Source organism: Liolophura sinensis, chromosome 11 (genome assembly GCF_032854445.1).
Source record: "Liolophura sinensis isolate JHLJ2023 chromosome 11, CUHK_Ljap_v2, whole genome shotgun sequence".
Taxonomy (NCBI): Eukaryota; Metazoa; Mollusca; class Polyplacophora; order Chitonida; family Chitonidae; genus Liolophura; species Liolophura sinensis.
Genome location: NC_088305.1, coordinates 3,151,748 through 3,174,574, shown reverse-complemented (window position 1 = coordinate 3,174,574; position 22,827 = coordinate 3,151,748). Strand labels below are relative to the sequence as shown.

Genomic DNA, 22,827 nt, shown 5'->3' with positions numbered 1-22,827 from the left:
ATATATTCATCACAAGATTCCTAAGACAGTCCACATTTCGAACAAGTTAAATGATGTATGTTTCATTTTTACTTTATATCCTCCAACAACATTCAAGTGAGATTCATCCTGCCCATAAAACAAAAATTTAAATTAGTGTGGCCACACAACAGAAAGAAAAAAATGTAAGTTCAAATATTACTCATTTTTATTACACGCAAGAAAAAAAAAATACTTTAGAGGAAATCCAAAGCTCAGTATCATACATTATGTAACATTAATTATTGTCTGGAAATTAATAAAAAAGGAATTTAAAAAAAAACTTTGCTATGAACAAACCTAATCTTATCCTCCACACTTAAATACAATTAAATGAATGTGCATCTTATACCATTTCAGAGAATTTCAAAAACTCTCTGAGCAGAAATATTTAACTTAAATAAGACAAAACACAAAGATAGTCTTAAAATTCTTTGTTTCATGGAGAGATATCAAGTAAGTCCTTTCAAAATGATTCAACACATAAAATTTCGTGAGTGAAAATCGGTAAAGTCGCAATAGAGTGTAACTGACGTGTACAAGCTGTCCATACCAGGGTTGATCTCAATCCTCACCTTACTCATTTTCCCTTTAGGATTATAATACAGTCCAGAGCCCCGTAAAACAAAGAAGAATTTTTTCCAGGCTTTTTTGCCGTCTGACTTCAGGTAAAGAACACCCTCCACTTCCGGGATCTGAACACCAACTCCAGAGAAAAACTCCTGCAATCAAGTTTCAAACATGACACTGTTTTGCCAAACTTATGGTTTACAAGCCCAAGACAAAACTGAATTTATACCTTTCTAGTCACTGTAATTTAAAAAAAAAAAGACAACACTGGATGAAATGTATATAACATAGGCTACCTGTGTACTGAGCAGGGCATATGGTGATGTAAGCCCTGGGTGTGAAATTTTAACCCATTAAAACTCATGGCAAAATGACATTGGGTAGGTCTACTTGCTTATCTGTTTACAGGGCAGTATTCATGTTTACATCAAACTATCTTTGCAACACGGAGAACCCAAACCCAACTAAGAACAAACATGTAAATCAGAAGAACAAATTACAATTCTTTTAAATTGTTTTTCTGTATTCTATAAACCTCCCCATGTTAAAATTGGCAGACTGGCCTTACTGTGCCAAAAAGCAACAACATCATGTCTCAAAGGGACATCACTCTGTTGATGTAACTGATATTGTATCTCGTTACCTGAAGCAGTCTGTGTCGTTTTGAAGGGTCTAATGAGCTGCCCTTTTCTGAAGAGGATCCCAACAATAAGTATTTCTGAAAACAAAATGTTACACCAAATGTAACCCAAGCAATATCAAAAACTGCTCCAAATTATTGCAAAAGTGACTTCAGTGAAATAAATTTTGGGAAGTAAAAATGTACCCTAGTTATGTATTAAAATGGAGTTTCACGTTCTTGACCTCTTGTGAAGCCATTGGGTTAGTCTTCGACTTAGAATTCTTGTGAAACCATGAACATGGTTCAGAAAGTAACTTTGATAAACCAAATCTGGGAATTTCTCCTTCCATGCCTGTCCTAACTGTGATTTTGGCCATTATTGGCCTCAACAAATAAATCAAACAAAGTTTTCCAGAATAATTACACAAGCAATGATTACCTCTGGGTTCCTAAAGAGATCATATTTTTCCATCCTCTCTTCGTAGAGGATTTTGTTTTTGGAGTCTCGTGTCCACATGACCATGTTCTCAACCAGTGAATCATGATCCTCCAAGACACGCTCTGTAACACACAATATCATTGGTTAGTCGACACCCAGTTGTTTGTAATCTAACTTGTCATTGGTTAGCAGACTTCATCTCATTGTGAAACAAGATGTTTGTATCAGAACTAACATTTGCTACTGGCCAAACATAAATTTCTTGACAAAATTAGCAAAAATGTCAACACAGGTGATACACAAAAGCTATTGGTATGTAAATCAGAAGTATATTTTACAGCTTTTTGTGTGTGTGTGTGTGTGTGTGTGTGTGTGTGTGCACGTGCGTGTGTGTGTGCATGTGTTTCTTGCACTCATGTGTTCACACGGAGCCTCCCAAGACCACTCACCCATATACAGTTCAGGTAGATGTTCCACCACGGCCATCCTATCGTTCAGACGGATATGGTTTTTCTCAGCCAGTACATTACACACCAACCCTACGGTCATTTTCTCATCCACAAGGATACTCTTACTGCTGCCATCCTGAGTAAATGCTCGCACAAACAGCTGAAAATATACACCAATTTTTTAAAAACAAAATGAAAAACGAAAAAAACAAATGCCAATAATTTAAAAGCCCACAACAAGAGCTAAAAAAGGCCATAACAACTTGACACAATTGAAAACCCAGAACAACTATTTTGAAATTATTGAAAACTGAAAGTAACAATTTGCTAAAACATACATGCACTGCTACAACATGATAAAAAAAATTCTCACACATCAATTTATTCACTTGGACCTTTGAATTAAAAATTGTTCGCTAATACTGTTCATAATTTACATGTCAATGTACATCATTTGCTGTCAAAAAACATTGGTTATTATATATTCGAGGCTTTCACTACAGTGCGACTAAGATACTGTATATACATGTATTTGATGTTTCCTTCCTTTTTTCTCCAGTCTGCATTAATTAACACAGTTAATTTCTAAATATAACAACCCTAAAATATAAGGGGTCTCCTTAGCTCAGTTGGTTAGCGCGCTAGCGCAGCGTAGTGACCCAGGAGCCTCTCACCAATGCGGTTGCTGTGAGTTCAAGTCCAGCTCGTGCTGGCTTCCTCTCCGGCCGTAAGTGGGAAGGTCTGCCAGCAACCTGCAGATGGTTGTGGGTTTCCCCTGGGCTCTGCCTGTTTTCCACCCACCATAATGCTGGCGGCCGTCCTATAAGTGAAATGTTCTTGAATACGGCGTAAAGCACCAATCAAATAAATAAATAAATCTAAATATAATCCAAAGCAAATGCATCCCAAGAAAACGGTTGTGCAAGTGAGGAATATCAGAGTTGTCTCCCTGTAATCAGTCCACACACACACCGATCGGGCACTTCAGACAGAGCACGAGTCTGGGGGTTACCCCAATTGAATTGCTACAATAAACGCTTTCAACACCGTCAACCATCAAACTCATTTCATAACACTAAAGCGTCGGCATCTGTGCTCTACCGGCTACAGCTGACAGCCAAAGAAAACAACACAAAGCTTTCCTTATAGCTATCGAAAATATTATAATAAAATGCATATCTGCATACCTGACATCATAATTTGATGTAGTTATATATGCATGTTATGTTCAGACTGGGTGTATGTGTTGTACTCAAAAATTCTACAAATGGCCACATAAATTACACAACTTTGTTTTGGACAAATTTGTAGACAATTTCACTTACCTTTCTTATTTTAGCTTCTTTAATCTTCTCCAGAGCTATTCGGATTTTTTCAGCTTTTAACCTGGCTTTTTGTTCCTCCTGCAAACAAAACCAATGCATCATTGAAAAACTTTTCTCTGCTGACACAAGAAACTAATCAACCTATTCTGGCCTGACAACAATTTGTTTGAATGTCAATGTCTATCATTCTGGTTGTGAGTAGGCACTAGTGGCTATAATCTAGTGGGTCTTAAACTTTTACCAGACAGATTGACTTCCTGTTCTGTAGATTTCCTCTGCATACGGTAAACAGCTGTTATCTACGCTAGGTCTCTGAACCTAAAACACGAACTAACCACAGGGGTGATGTAAAAATAACTGTAAAAAGCCACAAATTTGGCCTTTCCTTTGACTAACATGCTTTTGTTATCATTGAGGGTGGGGGTATGAATCACACCTTGTCATCCACTCCTAACATTTCCTTGATTACGGTATGGAAAATATCAAGTACCAGGGGAAAGTGTCCGCATGTTCGTGTCAATGCGTATGCTCAAACCAAGTGTGAGAAAAATTACGAAAATGTAAACATACGCAAAGTTTTCCTCCAGCTGTTGAGATTTAAAAACACTATTTGTGGCAATCACACCAAACACTGTAATGCGTTTTATCGCACATGATGCGCAGAATTTCCAGAGCTAGAATAACAATGTCTGCAGCAGGGCAAGAATCATGCAAAAGGATGAGTTCAGTACTTATAAATTCTTTATCACACCTTGGTTGTATTTATTTATTTATATAGGATTGGTGTTATATGACACTGCACTTTTCCATGGCGGGCAGCATTATGGAGGGGGAACAACATGTACACGTGATATGTACATGTACACGTGATACATACATGTACACGTGATATGTACATGTACATGTGATATGTACATGTATGGTATGGTAAGATCAGAAACAATTTTCTTGCAGCCAGTAAATTTTTAATGGGTTCAGACAGGCATTCCTTTTGACCAAATCTGCCCACATGATATAGATCTGTGTTCCTCTGTTTGATTGGGAACAAAAAAATTCCTTCCTGAAAGTCTAGTACATGAAAAAATTTAATTACACAGTGAAAAGATGAAAACCGATTTGGATTGCCAGCCAAAAAGCTCTAAAGAAAGACAAGATTAGGATGCTTTGCTGGTTTATAAGGTGACATTAAACAGCTGTAAATGGTTGTGATGACAATACAACATTTTGAGTAATTTTAGACTAGCGATGCTCAATAAATTTCGACCAAATATTGCATTTTTGCACCGAATTCTGCTTCAACCATTGTCCTAGGGGCAGGTACGCTACTACTATTTTACCATACACATGAACAGTCACAATTAAAACTCTGACTGAGGTAAATTGACTAGAGGCCAGATTTTGTGGGCAATACGTCACCAATTGCCAACAATACAACTGTCATCGCTGATCTGGTTTATCTCCCTTTGCTACTGTAAGTCTTCAACCTTTTTCGCATGCTGGCATGGTGTTTATGTAAGCATATTCTGAAGGCATTATTCTGCGTAGACTGATGAAATTATACTTTTTGTTATGCCCTGCAAATGGCCAACATATCCATTAAGAACTGGCTTCCTTTCCCACCCAGGTTATCTGTAACAAACCCTTAAGGAACTGTTGAGCTGAGAAACAATACACAGTATGCTTGAATATTAATACATTACAATGCTCTACTCTCTCAGAATGTATGTACGTATGAATATATTCATGCCCACAAACATAACACAAAGCAAAGCTGTGTCCCTATCTTACCAATACGACCATAAACACCACACAAAAACTAAACACATAGCCTTTGACAATCCCTGTAGACATTTTCCTCCTGGCCTAAAACATGCTCTGGCATTTTACCATCGTCACCACAAAGCTGTCTAATTGGCAACGAGTGCCTAAGGCCAGAATGCACATCAAGGCTAGAGAACATTGTGACATTAATGCTACGCTAACAAAAATCCAGTTATATACAAACTGCCTTACATACTGTGTTACATATACACAGAACTATGAGCAACTAGCTGGTTAATGGACAAAATAAAACATAACGGGAATTGTTAAGGGTCGAGCTACGTACAGTGTACTTCACCTGAAGTTTGGTACATAAAAATGAACTCTCAGAAGAACCTGAAGGCCTTAAAATGACACCTTTCATCAGCGACACATAAATTCTTCTAGTAAGAGATTACGATAAAGATACCAACTTTCAAGATATCAACTTGTACAAAACATTCTTAAGTGGCCCTATAGTCTGGATGGGTCACTCGGAAACAAGCAAAATGTGCAGGTCAATTGAAAAGTTAAAACTAATCTTTAGGTCAAATGGAGTAATTACTATCACCAGTTGTACACCCTAGCCTGTGAATATGTACATATGTGGAGTAATTGCCATCACCAGTTGTACACCCTAGCCTGTGAATATGTACATATGTGGAGTAATTACCATCACCAGTTGTACACCCTAGCCTGTGAATATGTACATATGTGGAGTAATTACCATCACCAGTTGTACACCCTAGCCTGTGAATATGTACATATGTGGAGTAATTACCATCACCAGTTGTACACCCTAGCCTGTGAATATGTACATATGTGGAGTAATTACCATCACCAGTTGTACACCCTAGCCTGTGAATATGTACATATGTGGAGTAATTACCATCACCAGTTGTACACCCTAGCCTGTGAATATGTACATATGTGGAGTAATTACCATCACCAGTTGTACACCCTAGCCTGTGAATATGTACATATGTGGAGTAATTACCATCACCAGTTGTACACCCTAGCCTGTGAATATGTACATATATGGAGTAACTACCATCACCAGTTGTACACCCTAGCCTGTGAATATGTACATATATGGAGTAATTACCATCACCAGTTGTACACCCTAGCCTGTGAATATGCACATATATGGATACGAATTTTCAATACATGCAGTCAAGCACTCTGCTTTTCATACAACTGAATTGGTCAAATGATTAAGTCATACAACAATCTGAAACTAAAGCTCGCAGTTTAACCAATTAAACATTAAAATAAGGTGAACATTACATAAAACCTATATCTGTTGTTGTTATACATGTAATGTATATTAGTGTCTGTCTTCTTAGAATTCGGCAGAATCCATATTAAACTGTGCACACTAAATTCTGATTTATTTATTGTTTTTTTATTCATCTGCTCAGGAATGCAAAGAAATGCGTCTTGTGCAAGGTTTGCATGCCATTCTCAGTGTGCAACGCAAGGAAACTAATTTTAGCAAGGGAACAAAAAACAAGTGGTGCAATTTCAAAAGAGCGGATTGTTTCTGATAAAACAATTACAACTGGTTCTTGTTTGACAATGTGGCAGCTGAAGTCGGAGATAGCAGCTGGAAGCATAACTGCTGCGCCTGCATACTTCTGCACCAGCTGGCTAATAATAGAAACGCAACTGTTCGTTTCTGCCAAGAATGTAACCATCTAAATTCATGAAGCGCCAGCGGTAAGAGCCCATTACGCGTTGATTACTCCATGGGTAATTATCATTTGGGGAGATAATCCCTTAACTGCAACTGCTGCCTTCGGTTCGTGCACTGGTCATGCTAGTCAGATTAATACTATGATCGCCCCTCCCCCTCTCCCCCCCCCCCCCCCTCCACCAATTGCTATAGCTCCATCCCCTCCCTCACCATGTTCATATACACACACACACACACACACAGACAGGCATCACCCCTCGAATACCCTACTGGCCTACACTCCATACCACCGATTTACAGGCGTGGGTGGTTGCTATGGCAATGATGAATGAAGGCTATGCCACCCTTAACACATCAATATTTCTAAGGTTTCTGGTGACAATTGGGACTCAACAGATGACTGCGGCAGGGAAGTGTATGGCCATGTCAGATTAGGGCTTCTGTCTGAGTCCAAATCCTGACAGAACAATTCTACAATTGCAACCCGCCATTGGCTGGTATGACTCATACATGAGGGGCAAAAGTGGGCCCATCGAATGTCTACAAAACAGGAAATATACCATCTTGCATTTCTAAACTTGCCATTCATGTAATATACAATGTAAGTCCTTGATATTTATCGCTAACATCTCAACATTTGCAGAATTCTAAGCACATGTTCTAAATATGTTTGTAAAATCTAACTGATGACTGGCACTACGACTGTATATCTTGGCTGCCAATATGCCAAATGTTTATCTTAGGACAAAAAAAAGAGAACAATCTAAAATATAATCTTAAATTTGATCAAGAACACATTCTGTCCACGAGTACCAAGATCCACACGATCAGATTTGACCCACCAATAAGTTGGTAACCACTGTGACATCCAACAAAGCCAGGCTTCATAGAATAGAGCTCATCCCACATTCACAGATGCTTTCATTTCACAAATTAATGTTCTGTCTGTACATGTGTCTGTTGAAACACGATTTTGGGGCATGGTGAGATACTAAATGCAGCGGCATGGCAAACAGCTGTGGAAAACAGTTAACTGTACATGTACTGGACAGAAATAACAGCGCCTACGGACAAGACAGATATGCACGTAAACCTGTGCTCACGATTTTCCTCGCAGCGTGTGGGCACCACCACACTTATATAGTTTTAGTCTGAAATCAAACTCTGCTTTTGCAAGTACATATACCTTTCTATAGAGTTTTTTAACTGTGTCACTGTGTGTAGCAGAATCTTTAGTAAGATGTTTATATGCCGCTATATGTACCTCCCTCCTTCAACCCACACTCGAGACCCTCCTCATTCATCTTGCTAATCTGGGAGACGTTGGCATTCTACTCATCAAGACATTTGATAGTAACTTTTAGTATCAGACCATGGCCATGATTGCTGACTGCTATATCAGAAGGCGCCCCTGTCAGATGTAAGAACAGGTTTCAGTTTCTCGCAGATAACCTTCAATTTCATCAGCCAATTGGTCACGGTTATGATTCAGACTGGACGAATGATTGACTTCCATATCGTATCAGTGGTTTCACACCCGACTATCTGGAAACTGGATCTTCTTGATTTTTGTGGAGACTTGAGGAAAATTATAGTGACTGTGTCAGAAGTGGAAATAACACCATAACATGTTCATGGCGGAAGCTCCCTAAACCTTTGTCTAAAAACTGACACCTTTCTTCACATATGCAAGCATATTTGACTGCATGTATTTAACTGCTGAACTAGAAAGGTGAAAATACACACTAAAATCAAAATGGGCAATGGGCAAAAGGTACACATACATTCCAAAAATAAACACACCAAAAAGTGTGCAGTGTGCAGCATTTTTTGTTAGCCTCCAGCTATAGTGGTATGAATAAAAACACACATGCTGCAAAACTTGAATACATAAGTATATACTGACGTAAAATAGACTACACTGCCTCTAACAGTTTATTTATACTGGGTATATGTGGTGACAGAAATCAATTAATCTAAAAATTAATTCATGCCAGATACTGTTGCCATTTGCATAATTTGTACACTTAATCATCCAAAGTTAAATTTCTTTAATATCTTTCCATTAATATTTCTCTTTTTGTACAATTACTGTGTTATGCATAAAACACACACACAAACAGAAGACAAAAATGAATGGCAGTGCTTGGATTTGAACCCTAACCATCATGCAGCTCTCCACAGCTAAACATTAAAAAAAAAGCTCCAGGCATTTGGAATTGATGTGTTAGATTGCTTCCTGAAATTTGTTTACAACCCTTCTCCAAGGCCAGACACATCATCAAGAAACCAGTTGGATTGTCCAAGATGAGGCAATTGTTCCAGAGAAAAACGATCATTCAAGGCCAAACACATCCTGTGTGGCCCATCAGAGAAATTCAATCCCTAACTACCACAATCCACACAGACCTACATCTGATGTTCACACAGGACTGATGTACAGGTCATCTAGTCTAGACCCTGTCCACCCATTCCGTTGCTTCGTATCCCTACAATTTACATATGTCACTGTTGTTTATGAACATCAAACCCAAAATTTTTTCCCACTTATATGATGGCAATCAATCTTATGGGTGGAGAAAATGGGAGGGGCAAGGGAAAACTACAGCTCTTGGACAAGTTACTTTCCTATCTGTGATAAACAGATACATAGTATGCAAGCTCCATTCAGTGGAAGATAATTAGTGACATGTAATAAATGTTAAGGTTGCGCCAATGGAATAGCAACCTGACTGTCCTTTACAGCTTATTGTCATCAAGGCACCACAAGCAGTGACAGCGAGGAATTTGCAACTTCCATGTCCAAGGCCAGTTTTGAAACTGTCTATCACAGTGTACACGCAATGTTAACAAATTTGCCTATTACAAATCATTAACAACAAAAAAAATGTTATCCTCAAATAAAGTGTCAGAGAAACTAAAGAAATGAATATGCATATGACATTCACCAATTTACAGTAGGACACACTCAGATTTTGGTTGACAGTTCGCAACAGCCTACTATCATTCTGATGGGAAAATTTGTAAGCTATAGAACTAAATGTGAAGATATAATCGCATGGGTCAAATGAACATATCACAGTTGACAGATTGGACAGGAGTACGATTATCGTACTAATATCTGACCACTAGATATATTCATCAGCTGGACCTCAAAGCAGAAGTGTCTGAGTATAGGATTATGTTGCCCGCTGAAACAAGGATCCAATTATAATTGGTGTGCAGAGTAACGAGATCAATACAGGTAATATAATGGCAAAACACCTGTATAAGAGGGAAGCTGACTTCAAGTCACTTAGTGACTTAGTAACTTGTATAATGGCAAAACACCTGTATAAGAGGGAAGCTGACTTCAAGTCAATCTGACTTAGTAACTTGTATAATGGCAAAACACCTGTATAAGAGGGAAGCTGACTTCAAGTCACTTAGTGACTTAGTAACTTGTATAATGGCAAAACACCTGTATAAGAGGGAAGCTGACTTCAAGTCACTTAGTGACTTAGTAACTTGTATAATGGCAAAACACCTGTATAAGAGGGAAGCTGACTTCAAGTCACTTAGTGACTTAGTAACTTGTATAATGGCAAAACACCTGTATAAGAGGGAAGCTGACTTCAAGTCAATCTGACTTAGTAACTTGTATAATGGCAAAACACCTGTATAAAATGGAAGCTGACCAAGTCAATCTGACTTAGTAACTTGTATAATGGCAAAACACCTGTATAAGAGGGAAGCTGACTTCAAGTCAATCTGACTTAGTAACTTGTATAATGGCAAAACACCTGTATAAGAGGGAAGCTGACTTCAAGTCAATCTGACTTAGTAACTTGTATAATGGCAAAACACCTGTATAAGAGGGAAGCTGACTTCAAGTCAATCTGACTTAGTAACTTGTATAATGGCAAAACACCTGTATAAGAGGGAAGCTGACTTCAAGTCAATCTGACTTAGTAACTTGTATAATGGCAAAACACCTGTATAAGAGGGAAGCTGACTTCAAGTCAATCTGACTGAGTAACATGTATAATGGCAAAACACCTGTATAAGAGGGAAGCTGACTTCAAGTCAATCTGACTTAGTAACTTGTATAATGGCAAAACACCTGTATAAGAGGGAAGCTGACTTCAAGTCAATCTGACTTAGTAACTTGTATAATGGCAAAACACCTGTATAAGAGGGAAGCTGACTTCAAGTCACTTAGTGACTTAGTAACTTGTATAATGGCAAAACACCTGTATAAAATGGAAGCTGACCAAGTCAATCTGACTTAGTAACTTGTATAATGGCAAAACACCTGTATAAGAGGGAAGCTGACTTCAAGTCACTTAGTGACTTAGTAACTTGTATAATGGCAAAACACCTGTATAAAATGGAAGCTGACCAAGTCAATCTGACTTAGTAACTTGTATAATGGCAAAACACCTGTATAAGAGGGAAGCTGACTTCAAGTCAATCTGACTTAGTAACTTGTATAATGGCAAAACACCTGTATAAGAGGGAAGCTGACTTCAAGTCAATCTGACTTAGTAACTTGTATAATGGCAAAACACCTGTATAAGAGGGAAGCTGACTTCAAGTCAATCTGACTTAGTAACTTGTATAATGGCAAAACACCTGTATAAGAGGGAAGCTGACTTCAAGTCAATCTGACTTAGTAACTTGTATAATGGCAAAACACCTGTATAAGAGGGAAGCTGACCAAGTCAATCTGACTTAGTAACTTGTATAATGGCAAAACACCTGTATAAGAGGGAAGCTGACTTCAAGTCAATCTGACTTAGTAACTTGTATAATGGCAAAACACCTGTATAAGAGGGAAGCTGACTTCAAGTCAATCTGACTTAGTAACTTATATAATGGCAAAACACCTGTATAAGAGGGAAGCTGACTTCAAGTAACTTGAGTGACACATCAGATTTGTCACCAACAATTTCATAAAAGAACCAAAGAACACTAATTGTTGTCTTGGCAATTGGTAGAATATCACCTTAAAACAAACTGACACTGATTCGGGATTTATTTCATCAAATAAACAGCACTTTTTCTAACTATTCTAGATATGTATAACATTAAAATGGCGTCCCTAAATAACAATTTTAAGATGAATAGAAATAATCAGTTTACCCTAAATCATCTTTTAAAAGAAAAAAAAGGAAAAGCTTCTGAAAAAGTTTGCAGTACCATTTAATTTTAACCAGTACACATGAGAGTGTATCGGAGAGGATTTCAACAGAGCGAGCCCATTACCAAAATGACCTCTAGATCAAAGTGTTTTTACCGATTACAAACACATGTCATTATCTTCTGCAATGCACCAAGAGAAAAGACAGAGAGACAGCTCACACTGACTTAAAACATCAAGACACCTGTTGTTAAAGAGCCTAGCTGCACCATCACTTTCATGGTGTAACGTAAGTATAAGTGCAATAGTTTTTAACAACTACTTTCACTTGGTGTGCTGTTCAATATATGCAGAAGTTGATCAATACTGGTACTAGGCAGAAGAAAACTGGAATACGTGTCAAATTCATCCCGCCACCTATCATAGAAACATCAACATAATCTTCAGCTAGTTGGATTCTCCACGGACACTAAATACAGTGGATTAAGATACACTGACCAGCACTAACGAAATACAACAGCCAAAAGTCAACCACTAGGTTAAGCGTATTCCCTAAGGTTTAGGGATTCGAGAACACAGAATATTCGAGATCAATACCCTTTGTAAGCAGAACATGCTAGTGAAGTGGGTAAGAATCTCAGCTACCAGGCGTAAAACAAAGCCATTATTGACGAGGGAAATGAAGAATCAATGTCGTTATACAGCACAGAAAAGCCTGAAAGGTCTTAGCGTACAGAGTTTGCAGAGAGAAAAAAAATGTGATAATGGCAAAAGGGTTTACAAGGATTATGACCAGGAAATCTGCATTCATATATACTCCACAACCCTAACTACATGTAGGCTTTGGGCTCATGGGGTGTGCCGGATATACCCAAAAAACTTCTGAAAATATCATACCTTAGAGGGTTAACATTCTACACCTAGCTAGTTTTGCAAGATATCAGATAAATAGGTATAGTAGGTTAAAAACCTTGCGCATAACTACTCCTAGCTCTTTCTCCTCAAAATTATTTATCTGATTGGTGTCTTACGCTGTTCTTCAGAATATTTCAATTGCGTGATGCATGCATAACCAATACAATGTACAAACAGCAGTCTGGACTGATGCACAAAACTACTTATGGTACAACTAAGCCATCACAAGAGATTTGTGTCTGGAAACACAAACAAATATTGGCAACACCTGTGGCAGAAAACACCTTTCTACCAGAGTCATATATGTGCATATACATGCACACAGTATCTCACCTTTGGCCCCAGGTCAAGCGTGACTTATCGAACAGTCACAATTAGCCCTATACATACTCCTGTCTGTCCAGAACAGATGGCTATGTGAACAATGAAATCGAGCCCTTTATAACTCTAACTTCCTGTTCATGTCCGGAAAAAACACCAATTTATCACCTGTCAATTCCGAAAACTTAATACTCCTGAAGATGATATATTAGTTTCTGTCTAAGGTATGTTCGGCAAGGAGAAACTTAAAAATCATGAAAATACCCAACACAGCTGTGGACGCAAACAAGGAAATAGTACCCGCGTGTTAACCTATCAATCATATAAATTACCACAGAGCCACCAGGAACACATTGTGAAAAACTGTATGTGAACAGTGCAATATATATATGTATATATGAGTATTTTAGACAAAAGTTAGCTGTCAGCATTTTAAGAGCTGTATTGGTTCACTATGATTTGGTCTTGTGGTTTCAGGTATTCCGTTTATGAGCTGTATTGGTTCACTATGATTTGGCCTCCTGGTCTCAGGTATTCCGTTCATGAGCTGTATTGGTTCACTATGATTTGGTCTCCTGGTTTCAGGTAATCCGTTTATGAGCTGTACTGGTTCATTAAGATTTGGCCTCCTGGTTTCAGGTATTCCGTTTATGAGCTGTATTGGTTCACTAAGATTTGGCCTCCTGGTCTCAGGTATTCCGTTCACGAGCTGTATTGGTTCACTATGATTTGGCCTCCTGGTCTCAGGTATTCCATTCATGAGGTGGCTGATGTTTGGACCACTATTAACTTACACGTGTATGCCAAATGGTGTAGAATCAAAATTTTACCCGTGTGTAGTACACTGAAAAAGCAATCTGAGAGTCTAAAATTGCACACAGCAAAACACTTTGAACAATATACAGGTAGGGCATATAGTAAATATGTATTTGCAATCTGCCCTTTAGCCACACTGTTGTGTATATTTCACTTAAATACAATAGATTATATGTTTACATACCAGTGAATGTATGATACAAACACATGAAGAAGGTATAAATTACTGACAGCATGCATATATCTTTACTATAATGTTTAAAGCAAACTGCAGAAATAAAATGAATTGAAAAATCTGAAGTTCCTGCAGAAACACATGATCCAAAATGTGCCACTATTAGTAAACACAAGCACGGGGACATAAAACTCTGAATTATTCGAATCTTAGGCATCTTAGTCACATAGATTTTGATTATTTCATGTTTGTCCAAATCACTGCTTACTACAAACTCATACCTGCCGCGTTCGGTTCCAGCTCAAGGTAAGTTGCCAGGTTGTGTTGTACAGGGCTCTGTTTTTTTTTTTTGCAGTTCACACATGCATGTGCAGGTTTGCTTGTTTATGTCTTATTGATTGGTGTTGTACATCGTACTTAAGAATACTGTACTTACACAATGGCAACCAGCATTGTGGTCAGAGGAAAACCATGACCATTCGCAGGTTGCTGGAAGGTCTTTCCATGTACGGCAGCATGAGCTGGACTTGAACTCATCGCGACCGCATTAGTTAGAAGCTCCTGGGTCATTGTGCATCCAATAGCACACTAACCTCTAGGCAATGTAGGCCCAGTACATATGCCTCATGTCTGAATTAAAATTCCATGGTTGGCAAATACAGGAATGTGATAGGTGCATTCTTGATTTATAATGTTGCTTAAGCTCAGTTGCGAGTTATGACCTTTAGTTATGGCATTGTCAGTAGTTTGACGCAGAAAAAAGATGGCCCCCAGCAAGTTCTATACATAAGCGGAACTTTGTATACTAACATGTACATGTTGTAATATGTTCTTATATACTTACATGTACATGTTGTTAAAGATTAACACAACAAAGAATGCCATTATTGGTGGACTTCAAACCTTGAATTATATATATATATATACATTAAATATATAAATAAAGTACATGCAATATTGAGGGCAGCAAACACCAGATATAGCAAGATCATTCCCATTCTTTGCCGGATGTTTCATATGATATATGGATAGTTATGGGAGCTTCCTTTTTTTGCTCATATACAAGGGATTAAATCTGTAAATCGACAACAGCTACTGCAACCATTTCTGCGAAGTTGCAGTCATGGTGGATATCATCACCAGTAGATTGCTGTTTATAATAACATTAAAACTAAGCTCCTAAGTACCAGCTTTGTAATAATGCTTTGGTACCAAGCAACCGTTAACCCTTTGCTGAAGACAGAATAAACTCAAATTATAATGTGAAATTCCCCAAGACAAATCCTTCTATGGCCCCTAAATGTCTTCATGCGATCTTTATAAGCCTGACAAATGGTAGGGATGCAATGAGCATACTGGAATGTGGATATAGATTACATTAATTCATATTGGCTCCCGACAGATGTACTGTGTATCAAAGTGATGGATAGACAAAGACAATTTATCTCTTGTTACAGAAATAATGTACATGCATGTACAAAACTGCTCTATCAGGATAACCATTTCAGGGTTGTGCTATAGTTCTCAGTAGAGCCATAAGCAATTAAGACCTCTGAACGCCATGAGCGTTATTCAAATCTATTTATTTATTTGACTGGTGCTTTATGCCGTACTCAAGAATACTGCACTTATACGACAGTGGCCATCATTATGGTGGGATTAAACTCACAACCATTTGCAGGTTGCTGACAGATATTCAAATCAAAGGTGAAAACTAAGCAACATGTGGCTTAATACATTTCATCCAATTTTCCTCAGAATACCGCTAAGTTATGCATTTTGTGCTTGCACGAACACTTGATCCAGCTTTTCAGTTCTTTGTTTTCTGTGAAACAGCATAAGGATTGTTCTACTCCGACCCTGTAAATGGGGTAAGTTCCTGTAGGTTATCTTTTTAAGAAAATACATAATTTACATATTGTCTGTTCAAAGAGATACACGTCTGTATTCAGACAAGTGCAATTTGTACTCTGTCGGACTCAATAAAACACAATTTGAGAATGGAAGGATGCAGTGAATATGTATAGCTGAACCAGACATCAGTAAACTGACAATGCAGGCAGGCACCATGAGAATGTTATTGGTCGGATGCTAATGAACTGTATGAATATGCAAAAGCTCCATTACCCTATTCCTACATGCCTAATACTGAAGACCTACCTGAGGAGACTGGACATTGTCTATGGTATTTAACCACTGTTTTTCTCGCTGAAAGTAATCCATGGTCACACAGGTTAATACTGAGTACAGTCCAGAGGTGGGCTGTTGAGGCTTGAGTCAGTACATGTACATGAATGTGTTCTTTACCCTCATACAGTGTATAGGTATACAGGCAGTTCTAAGAAAAGTATCTCTTCAATGAAGCGAAAATAGCTTATCACAGCACATAAAACAGAATGTCACATACACTCACAAAAGTACATCTTTCCACATGTTTTACAGCTAGCATAGTTACATTCAAGTGAAGTACAGTGTCCATTACTGGTTTGAAAACGAAGCATTAAGTACACAAACAGAACACAATCCCTGCGATGACCTAGCAATCAGTGTTTCTACAGAAGCTTAAGCATTTGTCATGTCGTACGTTATAAACCCTTGTCGTACAGACAGCTAAGAAATATAAAACCCCTTCATTATCTAAACAGCTGATCACCATATTCACATACATATACGTATAAGATCAGTTTGAAAATGCTAATAGGTGGATTATTGTCATTAAATACAATACAGCCAAACACAGAATTAACACCTCTACCGGTACAGATAAAGAATGAAGGCAAAAACACTACGAGAGATAAGTGCCATACCAGCAAAGTATTAAAGAAACCCAATAACCAATGTTTTAAGATATTTTCTTAACTTTCTCAACTACTCATTTGCACAACTAGATGTGTGAAAGCAGTTAAAGATACATGTAATAGCAGTTCAACTTACCTTTATGATTACACCTACATATACAAACGTATATTCACTGAGCAAAAGTCTTAACTACTTTGTTCAACTTCTGAGTCTTTCCCACAGCAGTTCAACAAAGGATTGTAACAAATGTTAGGGTACGCAGCCAAACTAGGCTAGCAAACAAAGACTCAAAACAAGTGGTAACAAAAAAACTCCACCTCCATCGTAATGCTAGGCATGTGTCGGAATTTTCCTGGGACCAGTGGCTTGTTCTTTGTTTGCAACGATCATGTTCTACTTTACTGAGTTCATCATTATACGAAATGGCGTGTGTCTGATGCATACATTTGCATGATAATTCATATACCGCTCAGGTGTTTGTCGACAACGTTAATTAGAAATGCATCACAGGCAGTACCACTAAGCAGCCAGCCGTGAGCAGCTAGCTTTTGTCTGTAGATCAAAGACATGTATTATAATATTTTCATGTGTCATGGATTTAGACAACTGAGGGACACATTGACACCACAGAACAGTTAAACAGAGAGAACTGAATTTTGATTTACCAAAGAAGATACTAAACAAAAACTGCCACAAGGGGAGTGATTAGGCTCCGGTACTAGATGGATAATCATAAGTGTGTATGCGTACCTTGACTCCTTAGTAAGAATAAAGCAACCATGAGCAATCTGTAAAGAATTACCCGTGTACGAAATACCAAGGCACCGGGGTAACTGTGGTGGGGAGATGTAACACCACCAGTACTGTTCTTCCGTCCACTTCATGCAGGTATAAATGAAATCTTACAAAATTGCTCCCAAAACTTTCTATATGATAACGTATATACAAGTAGCTCAAGGACATATAAGTTGTCCTACGCAAACCCACATCACCTTTCTTTGGGTGCTTATTTCATTCTTATACATGCATATATGTACCAGTAAACCGTAATACACAGGTGCTACCAACACCACACACATCTCAGGGGGCCAATCAGCAGTTAAGATATTAAATCAAGCTTTTACAAAACAAATCCTGGAAATTATGTCTCTCTCTGTAAAATCCACGCGCTGCATCACATCTTACTCTTCAACACCTCACCAATATCAGGTAAATCCAAATGTGCAAGCCAATGGCCGTCTTGATTAAATGATATAACATTTTGAGCTAAAAAGTGAATTTAAGATTTTCCAATGTCATTCTACCTTCCAAATGGACCTCAAAAAACCTACCTAAGGCCTACACAGACCAATAAGGAACACTGATATGCTAAAAAAAATGCGCAACTTGAAGTTGTTGTCAAAATATTAGGTTGTTTACCACATAAAACTGAAATAAAACAATCCATGTTTAATCGCACATTTTCTCAAGCAGCTGCAGCGTAAACCTGTAGAACGCCATCATTATCATAACATATTATTATATAGAGATTAATTCACAATTCCGATCCATTAAGAAGTATTATCAGCGAGTCTGGTCTGGATTAGAAACCCTACAGCAGGATCATCCTGTAATCATACCGTGATATCAGACAGCAAACTGCCATGCATCTACCATCATCATCATCACCATCATCCAGACTGGCATGCGTAATCAGAATATTCATGAATATCCTACAACTGTCCATCAGTATAATCATACAACCCATGACAACCCTTATGTATTCACGGTAGACACATGCTATGTACCAGAAAACAAGTCAGGCACCTATTAAAATAGCCAGGCTGTTGTGGCCTTCCTCTTCCTTCCAACACTCTTATACCTCTAATTTATTTATTTGATCGATGTTTTACACAGTACTCAAGAATATTTCACTTATACAAAGGCGGCCAGCATTATGATGGGAAGAAACCGGGCAGAGCCTGGCGACAACCCACGACTATTTGCAGGCTGCTGAAATATCTTCCCCCAATCTCTAATTTATATAGAAAACATATTATGTATCTATGTTTTGATTTATTTATTTGATTGGAGTTTTATGCCGTACTAAAAAATGTTTCACTTATAGGATGGCGGCCAGCATTACTGTGGGAGGAAACCGTGCAAAGCCCAGGGGAACCCTCGTATTACAGTGTACATCAATACCCATGTTATCAATATGTCTAGATTTCCATTTGTCACAGTTTTAACATTGAGACCCTTATGAACCAAATAGGGGCCTCTGTGGCCGAGGGGCTTAGCATGCCAGCGCGGCACAATGACTCAGGAGCCTCTCACCAATGCAGTCGCTGTATTTTCACCTCGTGCTGGCTTCCCCTCCTGCCATATATGGGAAGGACTGCCAGCAAACTGCGGATGGTTGTGGATGGTCCTCCCATCATAATGCTGGCCGCTGTCGTATGCGTGAAATATTCTTGAGTGAAGCATAAAACACCAATCAAATAAATAAAATAAATAAATGAACCAAATATATCAGAAGCTATTAGAAATGTCAATTTTTCCTCCATACAATATCAATGCACATTTTAAAATGTTTTTTAACATGCTTATTAATTCTGTTACACTGTTAATAGATAAGCATGGTTATGAATGATGTGCACAAGATGGAGTCCAAGCTGTGAATACTGATCCACTAACACTGAAGCTACAGATATATAACACACATGTATTTGGTGACAATGACTATTCAGAATGGTACACGTAGGATACACACCTGCATGCTTTAATGTTGTCTCATGTTTCGGGTTTTTCATCATGCTAAATACATGTTATAGTTACTAGTTATAGTACTACTCACAAGGGAGACAACTCACATAGATAAGCAAGCTAATTTGAATGCCTAATTATGTCTGGACAAGCCACTAGCCGTATACATGTCATGGAACGCTCTGTATAAGCTCACAACCCTTCATACAGTACTTCTTTAAAATACTTTTCATTACACACATATCTGCACGTGCATATGAGGTTTGATTTGAGAGGCATTATGCACTTAGGACAGATAAGTAGTAAATGGGCTTGAATGATTGCGGCTCGTTTTTTTATAATAAAAATCTATACGTTGGCTTCTACACATATAAATCCCAGATCGCCTTAATAATCAACAGGCAGCATGTGTTACTAATTCAACGTAAAATTTCAATTAAGCCAAGTGTTTGTAACTCCAAGGATCAGTTTGCTAAGAGTGAGTGAGTTGAGTGAGTGAGTTGAGTGAGTGAGTGAGTACTTGGGGTTTAACGTCGTACTTAACAATTTTTCTATCATATGATGATGAAGGAATCCTTAGAGTGCATGTAATGTGCCTCCTTGTCGCAGGACAGATTTCGACCGCTCTTTTATCTAGTGCTTTTTCACTGAGACACCTTACCAAAAGCAAGTAAGCCGCCCCTCCCGAGCCATTACACTGTACGGGTCAACCAGTTGTTGCACTAGACTGTTAGGAAGACATTATTACTCTTGTTCAATTGTAGAGAGAGATAAATGTACAGTATATTGCCATTGTATATAATGTGTAGGTTGCTGTTTTCTTCACACATGCTATTCCCTTCATGCATGATGTTTTCACACATGCTGTTTTCTTAACACATGCTGTTTTCTTCACTTGCTCTATTCTACACAGACTATCAGTTGTCATCAGAGTCCATATTTCTGTTCATCTTGAAAGGTATAAGACATCTGATTTCTAAATCTGCAATGCTTTGTCAGAGCCCTGGGTTACTGACCGGATCAACAACATGGAGGTCCATATTTTAGCCCTCCCATGGGGAGATTCAGGAGGGTAGACAAACACCCTAACATCAAATATAAAACCAGGGAAATATCTGATCACCGGAAATGATTCTGATGATGGTTATCTGTAAGCAAATTGTGGTCAGCCAGTCCCGACACATGATGGTATGGTATATCACCATGCACATAGGTAACCGAGGATTAAGTATGCGCATGGGCTAATCAGTCTGTCTGACGTTAGTGTCTGGTCAAACGTCCCTTTGTCATCCCACTGGGAGTCTAGACAAGAAAATGAGATGAGTCTGTGCAGTTTGCTGTGACTCTGATAAAGGTATGGCTTCATAAAGTAGAGGAAAGACTTTCGCCATACAGTCCTAATGTTGTGGTTCAAATCTTACAAATGTGAGTATTTGGTAAAACCTTTTTTTTTTTTTACCTTATTGGAACGACTATAGAAACCACCACACTGTTTGTTTGTTTTGCTAAAAAGTCCAACGGAATTTCATCTGACAGAATGTTCTAAATCTTACACGGGCCTGGTTTTAAATCGTTTTCCGAAAGAATAAGAAAATGTAATTAACAACAGCTCTGTTTCAATGTCTACCCCACAAGTAAGACATCACAATCAATCATATCTGAGTCTGCAACTACAAACTGGGTCAACATGTAGAGTATAAAAACATGCACATGTGTTATTGAAGTCTTACACTGACTGTGAATGATATGAACGTTCGTGCATATTGATTCAAAGTACATGTATATACATGTATGCACTAGCTAAGAGCAGTTGTACCCATTCACTGGTCAGTGCATGCGAAGGGGTTTTCCAGTCATGTACACCAAATCACCTGTGATCTATGATCAATTAGAGTGACATTAAAACAGATACATGCAGCTGTGATCGATCTTTGGCCTATTGTGTCTCACTGTTTATTCTTGTGAGTAGCGCGCCATGTTACAGGCTTTATTTATAATAACGAGAGTGAAGTGATAAACATATATAATTGTTACAGCATGCAATAATAGACATGACAAAACAGGAAGTTTCAAGCCTAAAAGCTCATAATAATAATAATACCACAGTGATGAAAGTGAAAGTAAAAAAACGAAAGTGGTAGGATGATAATGAAAGTGAAAGTAATAGTGGTGAAGAGGATGAAAGTGAAAGCTCAATGTATATGTGTAGCTGACTACACTGCTACATAGATAGTGAAAGTGAAAGTGCCATATCCAGCAGCATGCAGTATAGCTGAATGTCCCATAACCACTCACTGGGGAGAGGTGCTCTCGGATTAGGTCCTCTCTCACACTGTCTAGCCTAGCTCTAACTGCTCATGCACCTGGGAGAAAAGTAAACAAACAGGTAACGAATGGGTAAACAACACAAAACGCAGGGAAATAAACAAAGAGCCAAACACCGATCAGAATGACAAACAGAATTGAAGAGCTACTCCAGTTAATAAGCCATTTTGTGTTTTAAACGAAGGAATAAATGACATCAAAGAATGAAGATAATGCGATTTACTTTCCCAAATTCCAACCAATTTACAAAGAATCAATGTCTGTTTTGCAAGTATATGTAGCACAGAAGCAAACTCGTTTGTACATGTACAAATATGTTTGGTGCAATTCCAGTAGTATGATCTTGCCTGATATCATATCAATCAACATAACCGGTTCACATATTTAACAAGACAAACACTACAGAACCACTGATTAACTGACATTTTTCTTTTGAGGTCATTTGCACTAAATGACCTAAAAAATGTTCCTATGGCTGAGTGGTAGATTATAACTGCTCCTGGAAGTAATAGGTGTTTGCGAGGTAAGATGACATCCTACTGGATATACATGCCTGCAAGTCAGCAGTGCACCAGAAATAATATTTCAAGCAACTTTTCTTTTGAGACAATGCTTGATCATTTTACTGTGTGTTCATGAAATGTTTTTTATCTAGCATAAATCTTTCTCGAGCCATTTTGGCAGTTCTGT

General features: G+C 38.2%; 1 protein-coding gene across 2 annotated transcripts in view; it reads right to left on the bottom strand.

Moving 5' to 3' along the window:
• The window catches only part of LOC135477476 (uncharacterized), a 104,963-nt gene that overhangs the window by 8,938 nt on the left and 73,198 nt on the right, over positions 1–22,827 (bottom strand). For both annotated transcript variants that reach the window (XM_064757593.1, XM_064757594.1), the window contains 5 exons: positions 3,424–3,501; positions 2,099–2,258; positions 1,650–1,771; positions 1,232–1,306; positions 594–740 (listed from right to left, as the gene is read on the bottom strand). In XM_064757593.1, the coding sequence (XP_064613663.1) occupies positions 594–740; positions 1,232–1,306; positions 1,650–1,771; positions 2,099–2,258; positions 3,424–3,501 (582 nt within the window). The remainder of the gene's footprint in view (positions 1–593; positions 741–1,231; positions 1,307–1,649; positions 1,772–2,098; positions 2,259–3,423; positions 3,502–22,827) is intronic.